Source organism: Engraulis encrasicolus, chromosome 21 (assembly GCF_034702125.1).
Source record: "Engraulis encrasicolus isolate BLACKSEA-1 chromosome 21, IST_EnEncr_1.0, whole genome shotgun sequence".
Classification (NCBI taxonomy): domain Eukaryota; kingdom Metazoa; phylum Chordata; class Actinopteri; order Clupeiformes; family Engraulidae; genus Engraulis; species Engraulis encrasicolus.
In genome coordinates this window covers 22,968,912-22,986,402 of record NC_085877.1, presented here as the reverse complement: position 1 = coordinate 22,986,402, position 17,491 = coordinate 22,968,912, and the positions used below count along the sequence as shown (strand labels likewise).

The 17,491-nt window shown below is 40.3% G+C and overlaps 1 protein-coding gene across 1 annotated transcript; it reads right to left on the bottom strand.

Moving 5' to 3' along the window:
- Positions 1–4,525: 4,525 nt before the first annotated feature.
- On the bottom strand, positions 4,526–16,795 carry LOC134437296 (immunoglobulin superfamily member 1). Its single transcript, XM_063186789.1, has 11 exons — positions 16,678–16,795; positions 16,261–16,347; positions 15,564–15,827; positions 15,041–15,307; positions 14,675–14,941; positions 14,171–14,437; positions 8,742–8,858; positions 8,400–8,424; positions 8,110–8,168; positions 5,634–5,675; positions 4,526–5,443 (listed from the first exon to the last, which is right to left on the bottom strand). Exons 1-11 carry the CDS (start codon positions 16,793–16,795, stop codon positions 5,409–5,411), a joined length of 1,548 nt encoding a protein of 515 aa, XP_063042859.1. The 3' UTR covers positions 4,526–5,408.
- Between the last annotated feature and the right edge of the window lie 696 nt (positions 16,796–17,491).

Below are 17,491 nucleotides of genomic sequence, written 5' to 3'. Positions count from 1 at the left end.
ATATGTGTAAACTCTTGTTGTTGTTGTTGTTGTTGTTGTTGTTAGAATGGCAACAATAGAGAGTGGGTTGGTTGTATTAGAAAGGCCCCATCTATATTCTACACAAAATGATTAAGTCAACCACAAAATGGTGCAACAGTATACAGCATTTTATATAGGCCTACTCTTGGTTACAAGTCAGCAGGGCTCTAAATTAACACACGCCAACACGCCAAACACGGGTGAAAATTCATTTTGGCTAGTAGAAAAAAATACCTACCCGCCAATTTGGCCAGTAGCGCCGGAGTACAGTAAATTATGAACGGTAAACCGCTGCTCTGACGAACGTTAGACGGCGACATTTCCTACATTACCCATGGACACTAGCGTCACGACGTAGCCTCCCACCATGGGCTTTCCAGTGCAGCGAGCGGCAACTCCAAGCTGTTGCGCGCGCCAGGATTGAAAACATTTCAGACGACCAGCCTTCTGTCAGCTACGCTGCGCTCACACTATTCTGACAGGCAGCTCTCCTCCTAAGCTCTCGTCGCTTTCGCTACAACCTTTTTTAATGTCACTACTGCTATTATTACTAAATGAACCTTGCTGTAGCCTAACAGGCTGCATTTTTGAAGCAGCGAGGCCCTGACCGTTTCAATGACAGGACTAACGCAGATTATGCACAGAGCTACTTCTGTTCTGTAGGCTATGTTTAGTGCGAGTGATGAGAATGTGGCGGGGGTTAGAGCAAGGTTCTGTGTGTTGGTGAATGCTAGTAGTAATTGTAACCGTAATAATAGTGACGTTAAAAAATGAGTGGTTGTGGAACGAAATAGCGGCAAGGGCAGAGGAGGAGAGCTGACTGTCAGAGTAGTGTGACCGTAGCTGTCAGTTCAGTTGTCTTCTGAAATGTTCCGAGTCCTGGCGCAACTAAGTTGGAAAGCCCACGCCATCGGAAAGAAAAAAAAGCTGCCAACCACGAAGCTGTGGAAGTAACAAAGGAATCGAAGATTCACTAGATATTACTTTTAGTTAAACTAGGCTTCTTGTCATTTTGTTGCGCTCCGCCTCTCTCCTCTCCTTTTCCTTTCATCTCTTCTCCTTCCTTGGGGTGTGCGTATGTGAGGTTTTGAAGTGTTTGGCTGTGTGCTTGGTTACTGTATGTTAAAGGTCTGTTATGTGAGTGGCTTGTGTGATGTGATTCAGCTGTTTCCAGAGGAATTGAAGAAAAACTAATCAAATTGATTAGGCCTAAGTAATGAAAGTAAAAAATAAAGCAGAAGTTAAAAAATAATGAAAAAATATATAGTATAATATAATATGCTTATTATGTAGGCATATAGTAGCCTATGCAGGCCTATAGTGTATCTGTGTTATAGAAATAGTTGAACAAAATGACCATAATTTAAACAAATAACCAGCCTAATGCATAGTTTATTTTGGCGAGATAAAAAAAAATGGCTAGTTGAACTTCTGTTTGGCTGGTAAGAAAAAATGTCCACTAGCCAAATTGGCTGGTGGTGGAAAAAGTTAATTTAGAGCCCTGCAAGTCAGTATATATAAGGCCCGAGCAACACAGGAAGCCCACGCAGCCAAAGAGGAAATGCTCGCTGCTTGCACACTCACTTCGTGTCTGAAATACATGAACGTGCATGCACACAGAGGCGATTCTAGTGTAAGTGGGGGCCCCAAGCAAAAAACCCAAAAAGGAATTAACATTCAAAACAAATCTTAGCTGTTATAGTTTAAAGTCAAGCTGTTTTTCACCATCTAGGTTTGGGGCCCAAAGCGGCTGCCTGTCTAGCCAGGTGACAAGATGCGCCTCTGCATTGCACACACAACAGCTAAACAGCCAAATGCACACTGAAACACACACACACACACACACACACACACACACACACACACACACACACACACACACACACACACACACACACACACACACACACACACACACACACACACACACACACACACACACACACACACACACACACACACACACACCCTCTGCAAAGGGTGATAACTGAGAGGTCAAAGCAGAGCTGAGCTTTGTGCAGCGCTTGTTGGTTTGTAGCCTGTTAGTATATGACACCACAGCAAACCCACAAACTCACAGATGGCAATGAGCTTCTCTCTTTGAATACTCTTCTGTTGTAGAAATTAGCAGTTTCAATTTCTGTAAAGTGGCCCTGCAGACCACACCCCTCTTCACATGATAACTGATCTCCAGCAGCATTGCTGTACACAACAGCCACACATACACACATACAGTATACACACACATACCATACAGGGCCGCTGACAGCTTTGGCAGGGCCAGGGACATACTCATTTTAAAGGGCCCTTCATGTAATAGGCCTACATACAATGTAATAATGGGTACCCAATTGTGGGCCCCCTCTCTCCTTGGGCCTGAGACAACTGACCCCCTTGTCTGCTTCTTTGCACACATACACATAGGCATGCACGCACAGTGACCACATTGACCTATAAATGTGCACATAAGTGCATGCGCACATACACACACCCTCCTGTCATATGCTATTCTTAGTTTTGTTTCTTTGCCTCTGCTTCTTCAGTTTTTTTTTCTACCAAACTGCAAATGCTTATCAACATCTTCTAAGTTTTGCTCTCATCCGACACACACAGCACAGCGAACACACCAGGAAATGTCCTGCCAATTTTCTTCTGCCATTTGAGTGTGACTTTTAACACAAAAAAATGTTTTTTGAAGATTCACCATCAGATAAGGTGGAAAATCGTGTTGAATGTGATAACACAGACAAACTATATAAACATTAACATAAATATTTGTAAATATATAAATAGATGTGTGATATAGGTGATAACTGAGATAATGTTTTTACTATGCGTCTTTGATTATTTTGTCACTGTTCTATGGAGTGATTTGTTTTTTGTGTGTTTTTTTTTTCAGGTTTGTTTGAATGGAGTGAAGCTGTAACAGTGAATGCTGTGGTTGGAGGATCAGTGGTGCTGCCATCTTGACATCCGAGAGAAGATGTAAAATTTGCTGACTGGAGCTTCAGTATAAACTCTCATAATCTTAATTTGACTCTCAACAATATAAAGCACGAGCATGCTGGAGAGTACCAGTGAACAGCCACAGGCAAAAAGTATGAACAGTTACCTACAACAACATTTCAACTATACGTCCATGGTAAGTTGAGTGTCTTGAGTTGAGTCTCTCTCTTTCGGCCTCACTCGTAAAATAGCACCATATTCATAATTCATAGAATAAATAATTAATTCAATTACAACTTATTAACTAGGGTATTGCACCTTATGAAGACACCTTTAAAGGAACAGACCACCCTTTTTTGATTTTCACATATTTGCAGTATTTCCCAGCATTATTCGTGAATGTGCATATCATTTTCTTCTCAGTGTTTTCAGTTCTTAGATTCATTGGATCAGAATTATTAGCATAGCTTAGCATAATCACTGGAAGTAACTGGTATCTTTAGCATCAAGTCACAAGTGATCACTGGACAGAATTAAACTGCTGTTTTACACTCTGGTGAATTTTACATTAATTTTAAAATTGTTTATAAGTACATTTGAGGATGTTTAATTTTGTACCATAGACTTGCATTAGTATGCCTAATTTGGCTATACTGTTAAACGGGGCAATGCAAGCACATAGACGAAAATGATATGCACATTCATGAATAATGCATGGAAATACTGCACATATGTGAAAATCAAAAAGGGGTGGTCTGTTCCTTTAACAGGCGAACATTCACTATTTTATTTCAAAGGCTTATTTTAGTGAGGAGGGTGAAATGGCCTTCCAGTCACAGTGGGGGGATGCAACGTAGTTGGGGGGTTCGAGTGGGGGTGGGGGACGGGAGGGGGGGTTCGAACGAACCCCTCGAACCCCCCTTGGCTATGGGCCTGTTAAATGTGAATGACTTGATATTCTGTATTCAGTTTGTAAGTTCATGTAAACTCTTTTTAAATTGGTGTAGTGTTGGCAATGTTTGACGAGAAAGTTTCTACTTCTAGATAATCACATGTTATTTTAATTTACACAGATTGTTATCCAGCAAAATTGGAAATTGTTCAGCTCAATTGACTCCTTTTATTTATGCCATACTTGGTCACTATCGCCGGATAGTGGCCGAAATGCAGAACTTTTCGGTTGCCATGGGATTCATATGAGTGGACAGGGTCCATTGGAAAGGCTCTGACCATGCTTTTATAAAATAAATAAGTGAGGTCAGCTTTTCTAAAATGAACAAGTGCACAGGTCAGCAGCTCACCATACAGTATGTTACTCTTAGATAGGACAGAAAGAGGAAGCATGCCTTACACTGGAAGTGTAGCTATTGTGAGCGACTAGTTGGGGAGGCGGACTTGGAATCTCAAGGTCACAGGTTCAAATCCCATACCAATCAGCAGTTGTGTACCTTGTGATATCTAACATATTGTGCCATTATTATAAAAATGGGTTACCTGCTCAATTCAATTTACCTGTATGGTGCTAGTTTACATTGAATATGAAATACAGTAAGGCAGGGGTCCCCAAACTTTTTTCTCTGGGGGCCACATTATCGTTCCTGACTGTGATCAGGGGCCGGGATCAATCATGTGGGCTGTATACTAGGCCACTGCCTGTTATAGCCATCATTTCTAGCACAAAATATTTTATCATTACAAGTGATTTGCAAAAGAAGTGAGTACTTCACATGTTTTTCAATTTGAAATACCACAGGTATTCCTTTTAATTTCTAATAACCATGTAAAAATAGCAAGGAAAGGTTAGAAAAATATGGTGATTGACAGTTTATGAGTGATACGGTAGAAATGGTAGGCCTGTTTATATTACAGTGAGATGAGAAACTATCAAGACAAGACACTTCTGGTGATTCACACTAGGTTAGTGAAAATTAAACTGTAGGAAGGCCTGTTGATAAACAAAATAAAATATTTAAAAAATATTTCATCATTTTTTTTTCTGTGAGGATTTGGGCCAGTTCAAATGGTGAGGTGCAGAGAGGTGGAGGGCCGGTCAAACGGGCGTGGCGGGCTGTATCCGGCCCCCGGGCCTTAGTTTGGGGACCCCTGCAGTAAGGCAATATGAACAACACGAAGAAGTGCAACTACAGCAAAACAACAAAATAGGATAGGGTGTGAGAGGTGTGAAAATGACCTTTCATTGTCACTACTCACGTATCCTACACGTGACACTATAAAATGAAAAAAAATCTGGAAAAGAGAAATTAAATTAAATGGAATAAAAGTCTAAAAGGAGAGTGCTCACGATCTCATAAACCACACAAGCTGTCATAAAAGCACTTCAGTAAAATAATAAAAAAATCTTATTAAAGTGAAGAGCCCTCAGGTTCTGGTCTACAAGTCCGTCTCGGAACAGTGGCCCTTAAGTTCTTCTGGGGAGTGCTTCATTCCACAAGCTCATAGGGGTGGCATGAGTCACCTTTACACACAATAGGAAAATAGGATACTTAAAGACTGAGTAATTTATGTCATGGCTCTAATGTGTAATAGGCTATGTTAAATGTAATGTCATTTTTAAAACATGTCGGCAAAAATGCATACATACGTACATACGTACATACAAACATACATATATACACGTAATTCGGTCCATCTTGTATGACACATACCCATATTGGTCAGGGACAGTCTGTAATACGCTGTACTCATCACTGTGGGTAAAACAGTTATTGATCAGCACTTGGAAGCCATGGCCACCGGTGTATGAATTTGAGTGTGAATGGGTGAATTATAGGCATACAATGTAAAGCGCTTTGAGTGCTCAAAGGAGTGGAAAGGCACTAAATGCAGTCCATTTACCGCACATGCAGCAGATGTCAAACAATACTTCCATATACATGCAAACACATTGTGTTGATCAATATTTAAAAAAACTGTGCTGATATCTCACTCATGAATTGAATAATCATTTCCAAACAAGTCCATGAAATAGTATCCATGAAACAGTGAAACATGAAATAGTATCCATGTAAACCAATAGCCAGTTAAAAACGGACAGAAAGAGTCAGTTGTGTTAAATTTACTGTCAGTTCTATTAAACTTGTCAATTTGCTGACTCCAAACCAGAATTTGCAAAACTGAGTGAATAAAAGAACTGCATGATGTTTAGCAGGTTTAGTGAAAGTACGGTATGTCCTTACGTCAAAAGAACCTTTGAAGGACAATTCCGGCCAATTTCAACATGCAGTTGCATTGAATTAGTTATCTGTACCGAAAACATGTCTTTTTATTTTTGTTAATCGCTCTCCAAAATGCAATGGTTTTATGGTTTGTCAATGGGGCCAATGGCCAATAAACGTAAAAACATAACAGATTAATATGAAATTCTGATACTTTATCTGATCCTCAGAGGATCAGTGTTGCCAGATGGAAAAAGCGGAACGAACATACCAAAACCTCAAAATTATCGTTTTGGGGGGCATTTTGGGAGGAAATTATCGTACAAGACCCAAATTGTTGTTTCAAGGCATCTAAATGAACTGAATGACAACTCTGAAATGATCATACATCATGTTTTTTTGATCGTACAGAGGACAAAATGGACAAAATTATGGTACAAATACGATAATTATTGTACATCTGGCATCTGTAGAGGATAAAGAAATAGGCTAACTACATTAAAGGCCTGCATTCAAAATGGTAAAACATAGTAATAAAATATATCAAAAATGTAATTGCCTATGCTGCAGTGGAAAATGATAATGTCTCCATGGTTTTGTCATATGTATAGTCAGGGCTCTCAAGTCTCACTCTTTGAGCGACACACGCACACACGAGTTCACACTCTCACACGCCACACATGGTATTTCACTCTGAAGTTTTGATAACTTCTCCAATAGGCGCACATTAATTCATTCAACTTATCCACAGACGCGTCAGCAATTGGTAACAGCTCTTCTGTGTTCAGACTAGTTACCACAGTATTCAGTCAATCAGAAAATAGATTGTTCGGTTGTCGGGCAGATCAGAGCAGTGGACCAGAGCTTCACCCAATAGCGTATCGCAAGTGATTTTACATACGCGCGCAGCAGAAAGTTCAGACTGTAAACTGTAAAATTAGCGAATCACAAGTAGGCGAACTGGAGACACAGGAGCCATGACCATTAGGTGATAACTTAATATAGGTGAAAATATAAGTCTTGTATTAGTTAGGCTACTAGTTTTTACTCCTTACACCAATATTTTCAGCCCACACCATGTAGGTAGGGACGTTACAAGAGAGCAAAATGGTTAATGACGCCAGCTTTTTCTCTGACGATCCATATTCATTCCTCCCTCTCAATAATCTGACTAATCTTTCCTAAAGGCCTACATCTCTTTATTAATGTATTAGCCCACATAATGTGCAGTACGCCCTTGGGTTTTCCATGTGTGCTCATGTCGCTTTCTCTGATGCAATGAATACATTGTTTTGCTCACAAACATGATTGAAACTGCGTGCTTTGATTATAAAATTCGTTATCTGTAGTGGCCTGTTTACAGGCAAGCTTCTGCTTAAGCCTCAGAATGTGGCATATAATAGCAGCAATTTCATTTGTCAATGAGAAACAGTGAGATTATTGACAAGTCGGAGCAATTAAGATATGGGGAAATGACGTGCCACTAGCAGCCAACACGACTCATTCAGTGTATCCAATGGAAAGTGGATCTAGTTCTAGTCGCTTAGGAGCCGTCTTGTCACGTTTAGGATTTGTTTCTCTCATTGCATTTTATTTAGAATGTCAGGGAATAAACCGTGGACGTGCAGACAGAAGAGGAGACAGGAGTGGGAGGTGGACAAATGGAGACAGAATGGAGGTGAATGCAGAGGTAGGTAGAAGAGAGTGCAAGTAGGCTAAAGAAGACAGGGGCAACCATAGTGCTGGAGAGATCATGGTAGTCAATGAAAAGGGGCATTATTTGGGTCTGGCACCTACAACACCCCCCCCCCCCTTCCCCCCACTTTTTTTTGTTTTTTTTTTGTTTGTTTTTTTATCTCACTCCAACCAAACTTCAAAACTTGAGAGCCCTGGTATAGTGTATTTTTGTGTGTTGTATATATGTATGTATTTTATGTATTGTGTGGAAATGTTTATAAGTCCTCACCTTCATCAGACTGGTCTTTACTGTTACTTTCAGTCTGACCACTGAAGGTAGTTAAAGACCTGAACAGCAAAACAAACACAAAACTAGTTTAAAAACACAAAAACTGTATAAACATAATCTCAGATTCGTTTTCTATACATATTTCAATGAACACCTTTTCACTGACACTGTATAAAAGCAACAAATGGAAGGGCATTATTTATTAAATTGGAGCATACTGCAATCAAAGAGAAGTTCAATTAGTGGTGTGGTGTCATGTGACCTTGTTCTAACAGTTTTCAAGGACTTACATAGGGGAGGGGCTGGCCACTTGGTCTGCAGAAAAAAATAATACATATGCTGGATCTCAATGGCACACTCTTGCACTTATGGCACTATGTTTCAGTGCGTAACTAATACACCATATGCACTGAAACATGAACACTGAAGTGCACAAGTGTGCCATTTGAGATCCAGCAAGAGTCTATCTTACTGGCATAGATAGTTGACGTTAATGATACACATCCACACATTTCTAAGAGTACATAATATTTTGCCACAGTAGCCTACCAGCACAGATACTGTACACAAACACATGTGCGTACACACACACACAGAGGCACACACACAGACGCGCGCACACACACACTTACCTGAGCGTTTTCGGCTGCAGCGCAGTGCAAATTTCAGAAGGACGATTGTGAGTACCCATCCACCAGCTAGTCCACCAGCAACACCCAAACCCATCAGAAGTTGACTGGCTAACGTGCCTAAAAAGCAATCAGTAATGGATATGCTTACATGGATATGCTTGCGGCAAGATATACATGAGTGTGTATGTGTACTTTTTGTATTTTAAATCAATTTTGCACATGGTAGAGCACCAGGCACAAGGCGCACAGACACATGCGTACCATACTGTCAACCATCCCTAATTTCCCGGGAAACTCCCTAATTTTGACTAATTTCCCGATGTCTTCCCGATTTTATATTTTTCCCCGAAATATCCCGGATTTTTCACATTATCAAAAAACACAGTCGGTACAGTAATTATACCCACGGCCCTGTCAGTTAGCCCGACAAGCCACACCCCATCTTGAAGAGAGAGACAGAGGAAGAGAGAGTGTTGCAAGCTACCTGCCAGAAGATTGTAGGCTATGCCAGATGCCACCAAGAATCGAAGTTCCTTGAAAATACAAGCTGTCACCTAATCACAACCTGCATCAGCACGAAGTTTTGCATGAGCAGACAACTAGTACGATAAAACAACAAGAAGAAACTCATTGCGCTCATTTCATTGTTTTGTTTTCATTTCATTGTGTTTCCACGCTGTAAAACGTGTGCTGAGGGATTTTAGACAGGACTGTCTTTGCACGCGCGCTGTAGTGAAAAGCAAAGTAGAACGCACCGTCTAATCCGTCTCTGTCATCCCGTTGACCATCAGAATTTGACCTTTATAAAATTTCCCGAATTTTGGCTTAAAATATGGGAATTTCCCCGAATTTTGGGTGCTCAAAGTTGACAGGTATGGTGCGTACTGTGCAATAGGCCTATTGACAAAACCACATGGGCTGATCTTCCGAACTTCGATAAGAAGTTTAGTCATACAATGATGGAAAATATTGATGAAAGCCCTGTTGGTGATCTGTACCCTTCATCAGTGGTTCTTAACCTTTTTTTCTGAACGCACCCCCTTAGCTGTTCCCAAGACAAGAAGCGCACTCCCATCCCAAATGTCTACACGTGTATACGCACCAAAAAAAAAGATTGAAGTGATTAATTACAATGATTCTTACTTTAGACATTCATCAATATTTAAATTAATTTACATGTGGATGGAATCATGTTTAAATTTGGTCTTATTTTGGCCTAATTATAATGAATTTTGGTCACAACCTCAACACAAACAAATTTCCGCGCACCCCCTGAAATCTCTGGCGCACCCTCAAGGGGTGACAGTAACTTTTTCCACCATTTTGGCTAGTGGTTTTCCTGACTCACAAGCCATTGGGCCTTTTCACTAGCCATAATTTTCTTAACCATCATAGCAGCTTTAATGAATTATGTAATAGGCTGTAGGCCCTAATAATGTAATGTAGGCTAATATAATATAATATAATATAATATAATATAATATAATATAATATAATACAGTATAATATAATATGCTATAGGGCCTAATAATTAGAATTGTTAGGCCTAACTGGTCCATGCATGCATGCTATGGAGAGAACAGATTTACTGATCTGAGGAATGGCATAGCCTAGGCTATATTTACCATGCAGAAACATCAAGCACAGTGTTGTGGAAGGGCACAAATGTAAGCCACACGAGACCAAAATATTTTCGTCTTTAATCTGGAGGAGGGACTTTCTTCATATCATAAAGGCCTATCTGTGGAGGTCGCCGTTCAAATTGATGCGCAAAGTAGATAGCCAAGTCATTGCCAAGTTCGCCTGTCCTCGGTCATGGATGTGGAATAACACCTCTTCTGGAATATTTGCTTATAAAAGTAGGCCTATCCACTAGAAAGCACACACAGATGCGGTAACTACAGAAGGGGTTACGACTTCCTTTCATTCCGTTTAATAGTGAGTTGTTTAAAATACAAACGGACGCAAGGCGAGACGGGCATCTGCGAAGGGACATGCAATGGGATATGCTTTTGTGCAGTCTGGAAGGCTACGACTGCGCGTTTTTTAAGCCCGGTTTGACAGTAGGGAACAACAGCACAAGAAACATGGAGGAATATTAAGGTATGAAGACATACAGGCAAATCAGAAAATAATTTAAACCGAACATTATTAATGCCGCATGTGTCCTTGTCTTATCACTGCGCTAATTAGTCTCTAGACTTTCACAAGAGTAAGACAGACTGAGGTGTTTTCCTCTCGCTTTGGTCATTTTAATGTCCACAACTTGTACTAATGACAGATCGCAAAACAGGTCAGTTGAGATGAACTTCGCTACTTTATTTTCACATGAAGGTTCCCATGAAAAGTTTTCACATGAAAGTTTCCATTACCAAACGCACGCTGATGTGCCGGTAGCTCGCTGTCATGCCTCTTCGCAAGACCGGGGCCCGATTCGAAACAGGGAAGGCAGCTGTCCTTCCAGTGAGCTAACTGGACATCGAGTCATGAAGTGTGGATCGAAACGAAAAATTGCTTTATTTCCTCTCTCGGCAGTTGACTGCATTTGTGGGCGTAACGAGGATATTTCGAGGATACATCAGATGCTGACTTCGCTGCCTTGGTACCCAACATGCTGTGCGCCACCTCCCTCTCAACCGGAAACCTGAAAAACAAACATGGCTACTACCCAAGCTACTACCTTATCATACTCTTTATTCTGACACTTATGTATGTAGATATTGAAAATCGAATGCATAAATCAACATTGTAGTATCTAAATATGCTGTCGCTAGATCTATTTATAGCCTATTTTACGATTCCGCCGTCTGACGATCATTCACCGTTCAAATAGCATGCGTAAGCTAAGCGCTAACGTGATGAACGTAACTCCCGCCATAGAATCGCAAGAATCGCCGTAACATCAAATGCGCAAGGCGGCGCACTCGTTAGTGCCGTTCGTAACGGCTGCCTCATCAGCTAACTTGACCTATCTGATCAGTGACATGTTTATGTAGGAGGAGAGTCATTGACTCACTGCCTCTCGTTTCGAATTGGGCCTAGCTCTATCAGATTCCTGACTTGCGTGAGACACAGGTGACACGTGACACAGGTGCTTCATGGGTATTGTAGGCTCGCGAAATCGCATTGTATAGCTTTTGTCGCAAATACGGTCCGAAGAAAAAAACTACAAAATGCGGCGCCTCATCATTCAGAATAGTAACGGACCCGCCAGAATGGCTAGTGAACCTTCGGTATCTACTAGCCAACGCCGAAATTCACAGCATTTGGCTAGCTTGCGGGTGTTAGTGTCCGCACCGCAGGTTAATAACCACTGCCCTACATGATACTTCCCGTATTGTGCACAGCAATCTGATAGTTCTTGGTCACACAAGGTTGCGTATAATTTAAATCACTCAGCAAGCATGTCCCCGGCCTTACAGGGGGACGTGCAAAAATGCCCGGCGCCAATCCCAGCCCTGATTACTAAAGATGCAAAATGATTGGTTTATCCGCTATGAAACTTTTTATGAAACTGCTTTTATCCTGTGGCTACAAATCAGTCAGTCAAACTGTTTTTGGATTGTTTAGTTAGGATCATAGATTTATCACGAGAACAATATCATGCAAGTTTTAATACATTTAATATAAAGAAAAAAAGAAGAATCTGAGTGTGATCCATTCCCTACATCAGTGGTTATTAACGCTCCAGAGATTTCAGGGGGTGCTTGGAAATTTGTTTGTGTTGAGGTTGTGACCAAAATTCATCATAATTAGGCCAAAATAAGACCAAATTTAAACATGATTCCGTCCCCATGTTAATTCATTTAAGTATTGATTAATGTCTAAAGTAAGAATCATTGTAATTAATCACTTAACCCTTGTGTTGTGTTCATAAGCTGCATACACCTGTGGTGTTTGGGTCATTTTTGACCCGTGATAGTAAAACTCAGCCATAAAATACCTAAAAACACTAGCTCTCAACAAATATTGTTTTTCATCTCACAGCTAACTTGGTATGTATTCATATCCATGGAAATACAACTTTTTTTATTCATCTTTTTGACTTTACAGGTCTTTTATATCAGATTATGCAAATCGTTTTTGATGACCAAAACTATCAAAACCTGTATAAATTCACTATGAATACTTCCTGTGATACAATTAGTGATTATGTTGTCTATGTATTACAGCTGATATGAGAGTACAACAACCCCCAAATTTCTTTTATTCTCCAATATTAGAAAATATCATCAATAGTGACATTTGTGGTGTTTGGATCCAACCAATCCAAAGAGATTTATAGCAGGATAAAGACCAAATGTCAACTAAATTAGTTTTTCAGTGCATAAAATGAATGTTTAAATATGTTGACTTGGTGTTTTTCAATATTTATATGATTTTAGTGTGGTAAATATACGAAATAACAATTCTGTCAGAGTCACAGCTATTCCGCCAATCTAATGCAAAGATATAGGAAATGAACACCTCAATGAACATGAAAAAAGACACACTATTCATCTAAATCCACTATGCTATGAACTTGGACCATTATCTCATTGTCACATAAAATTTATGGAAAGTGTAAGACCAGTTCTACATGTTTGGGTGCCATTATGGATTTTTGATACGTTTTTTGGACAAAATAATGTGCATAAAATACTTTCCAAAACAATATGCAAAAATGATCATGATATCGTACAGAAATGGATTCCCTGACCATGAAAACATATAAGTAGACACCAGAAATACATCTGAACTCCTTTCACAACAGTAGATATAACACATTGTAGTGTATGGGACTGTCCGGCGGCCATCTTGGATTTGCTATATGAAAAAGCTAGAAAAAAAATGTTTAAGGCAAGAATGATATTTTCCTCACCATGAATCACCAAATTGAGGACAAAGGACAACCAACAGCTTTTCAGAAATGCATACAACAACCAAAAATCTATGCCGGGTCAATTTTGACCCGAACACCACAGATGTAACTTTTTTTTTAGACCTTTAAAATGTACTAAAATGATCAAACATATTTTTTTGTGTTGAAATGATTGCGACTGAGGATTAGATGAAGCCTCATTCTAGGACAATAAAGGAAAGTGTGGTTTTTTACACTTAAACTTGAAAATGGGTCAAAAATGACCCGAATACAACAGAAGGGTTAAATCATTTTTTTGGTGCGTATACACGTGTAGACATTTGGGATGGGAGTGCGCGGCTTGTCTTGGGAACAGCTAAGGGGGTGTGTTCAGAAAAAAAGGTTAAGAACCACTGCCCTACATCGTCTGGGGTTAAAGTAGGTTAAGCATAATGTGGACATTAGTGTTAGCACCTAATTCTTGGGGAAATGAGGAAAAGAATGATTTGATCTCGGCAGTTTTGTAAACTGCATGCTTTAATTGACTTTACTTAATCCTAACACAGCTATATACGGATAGTTTTCTCACCCTTCACATGAACATAAACTCCATTGTTGAGCTGTGACGAGGTGGGTCTTTGTGTTCTCCATCCTCGGCACCAGTACTGGCCTCCATCAGAGTCAGAAGCTTCTGTAATGTTTAAGATCTTCCCCTCAAACACTATATGGTCAATCTCATCTTTGTACCACTTATATATCCAGTCACTGTGTGTCTCTATCTCACACCTCAAAGTGACTGTCTCTCCAGGGAACACGCCTGTCTGGGGCTCAACGGTGACTGTGGCTGTGGGGAGAGCTGTAATGAACAGACAGGGTAAAATAAAATTTCAATCTGCCTATCACAGAGGACTCTATCACGCACGTCACAGTGACTGTCTCTCCAGTGAACACTGGACCCTGGGGAGCAGCAGTCAGGGATGTGTGGGTAGGGATGTGATGCATGGAAAGGGATGAAGACATTTATTTCCTATACTGATTATGGTAAGAAATCATGAGTAAATTCAAATTGGATATACAGCTGTACTGTACTTACCTGTCACGTTAACAGAAACTGAATTGCTTTGATGTGATGTTGTGGGTTTGCCTGTCCTCACCCCCTGACACCAGTACTGGCCCTCATCAGACTCACCAGCACGTGTAATGGTGAAGGTGTTTCCCTCAGACACTGAGACGCTGCTTTGTTCCTTATACCACTTAAATGTCCAGCCATTGTGAGACTCAATCCGACACGTCATAGTGACTGTCTCTCCAGTGAACACAGGACTCTGGGGGACTGCAGTCAGTGTTGGTCTAGGTAGGGCTGTGATGCATAGCGAAGGATGAGGACATTTATTGTCTCTATACTGATTATGACAAGAAATCATGAGCAAATTCAAAATGGATATACAACTGTACTTACCTGTCACCTCAACAGAAACTGAATTGCTCTGATGTGATGTTGTGGACCTGTCTCTCCTCTCCCCTTTACACCGGTACTGTCCCTCATCAGACTCAGCAGCACTTGTAATGGTGAAGGTGTTTCCCTCAGACACCGGGACTCTGCTTGGTTCCTTATACCACTGATATGTCCAGCCACCAAGAGACTCTATCACACACGTCATAGTGACTGTCTCTCCGGTGTACAGAGGAGCCTGGTGGACTGCGGTCAGTGTAGGTGTTGGCAGCACTGTGGAAATGTAGTTAATGGGTAGAGTATGAAATCAGTGGAACGCTGTAATAGTTAGTCCAAAGACTTTACTACCATAGTACTACACTATACCAGTGCACAGGGCCTTTAGTAATTCATTATGACTTGGTCATTGCCATTCTGTCAACAGCTAATTTATAAGAGGAGCCATGTCTTACTGGGTTAATCTGATATGAATGCAGGTATTACACAAAAAATAAGACATCCCTTCATTTCCAAAAACGAATGCACTCACCCATTACATGAATATCAATGCTCCTGCTGCTTTGTGATGTTGTGGGTCTTTGTCTCCTCTCCCCCTGACACCAGTACTGGCCCTCATCAGACGCAGCAGCACTTGTAATGGTGAAGGTGTTTCCCTCAGACACTGAGACGCTGCTTTGTTCCTTATACCACTTAAATGTCCAGCCATTGTGAGACTCTATCACACACGTCATAGTGACTGTCTCTCCAGTGAACACAGGACTCTGGGGAGCTGCAGTCAGTGAAGGTGTCAGGACTGTGAGCATAAACAAAGACAAATCATGCAATGTCTACTTTGTGCAGATATGTACAGCATAATCTGATATATTGTCCTCCCCTTCACTCTTTAAAACACAATCACAATCTGTAAAAATCTGCCAATTTTGGCGAGCATGATGTAATGTACCCAAGACATTGTAGGTAGTTACAATACATATCTACATAGTACAAAAACTTAAAAACCTGAATTCAGATACCATAAAGAACACATTAATTAACATTATTTCCTTCCATTACCTTACCAGTCACAGAAATAACACTGACAGGGCTGTTATAAGATCGCAGTTTCCTTCTGATACCACCACATGCATATTGTCCAGCATTCTCAGGGAGAGAAAGTGTAATGGTTTGATTGGCCAGCCCATTAATCTGATGCCCATTCCTCTCCCAATAATGCCTCCAGCCATTACCCTGTACTTCACACCTCAGGGTGACTGTGTCTCCACTGTAGAAGGGTGGTGGAGGAGAATGGATGGTGATGGAGGAAACAGGGATTTCTATGAAGATACAGGATTCAAGGATATTACATGTTATAAATGATGGAATCGTCCAAGTATTCAAGAGACACTAAACTTTTTTCCCTTTAACTCTTCAGATGTCAGGTGATGTTACGTATGTGCTGTCTTTCTGCCATCTTTCTGTTTTGATGTGTACATCTGGCACGTGCTCACACCAGATAATGGCACATATTACACATTGCACAGTGATCATCTGATTTTTTTACACATTGCACAGTAGCATCTGTGTTTAATTGACAATGAGGCATTCCAAATGTCTCTGAGAAAAATAACGTTCATGGACTAGGTATACATACAGTCCATACTTACCTAGCACAACGAGCTTGAAAGGTTCACTTGAAACAGGAGGCTCCAAACCATCTCTTGGCGATGCTGAACATCTATAATTGGTGTTGTTGTGACTGTACTGAACTCTTTCTATGGACATCGTGTCAGAATCAGACATCAGTGGATAGTCTCTATACCAGTTAAATCTCCAAGGACGAGTACTTATTTCTCCCTGAATCATGCACTTGAAATGGATGTGTTCACCACGGAACACTGGTGAGAGGTCTGGGTCCAGGACAACTACAGCTCTCTGGCTCTCTGAAAACAAATTTCCAGATTTGAATACGGCACTGTACTGAAATTGACAACATTACTTTCAAGGTACTTACAATATAGATTTTATTTAAATGCAATTACCTGCTGTGTGGACAGAACAAAGGAGAGAGCACAACACTGAGGAGACAAAAAAAGTTAATGACATGGACAAATGTACAGCACAGAGTATTGCATAAAGTTAAACGCTGTTAAGACGCATGGATATTTTTGAAAAGGCATTGGTTTTGGCCTCTCGTTTACACCTAAACATGGTTTTATAAGTCTCCTTTTAACTCTTAAGCTACCAGAAATTTTATAGAATGCGGCAGAATTCAAACGAGAATTCTAAGGAAAAATTGAAGTTTTGGTCATATTTTAAATAATGTCAAATAACTTGAAAAGAAACGAAAAGTGTCAATTAAAAGCTACTTTCATATTAAAGTAGAGAAAACAAACTTTCAAATGGTATATCATTTATGGATACCTTTGATGTGGATTAAATGATAAAACTGTGATAAAATCCGATATTATCTATCTATCT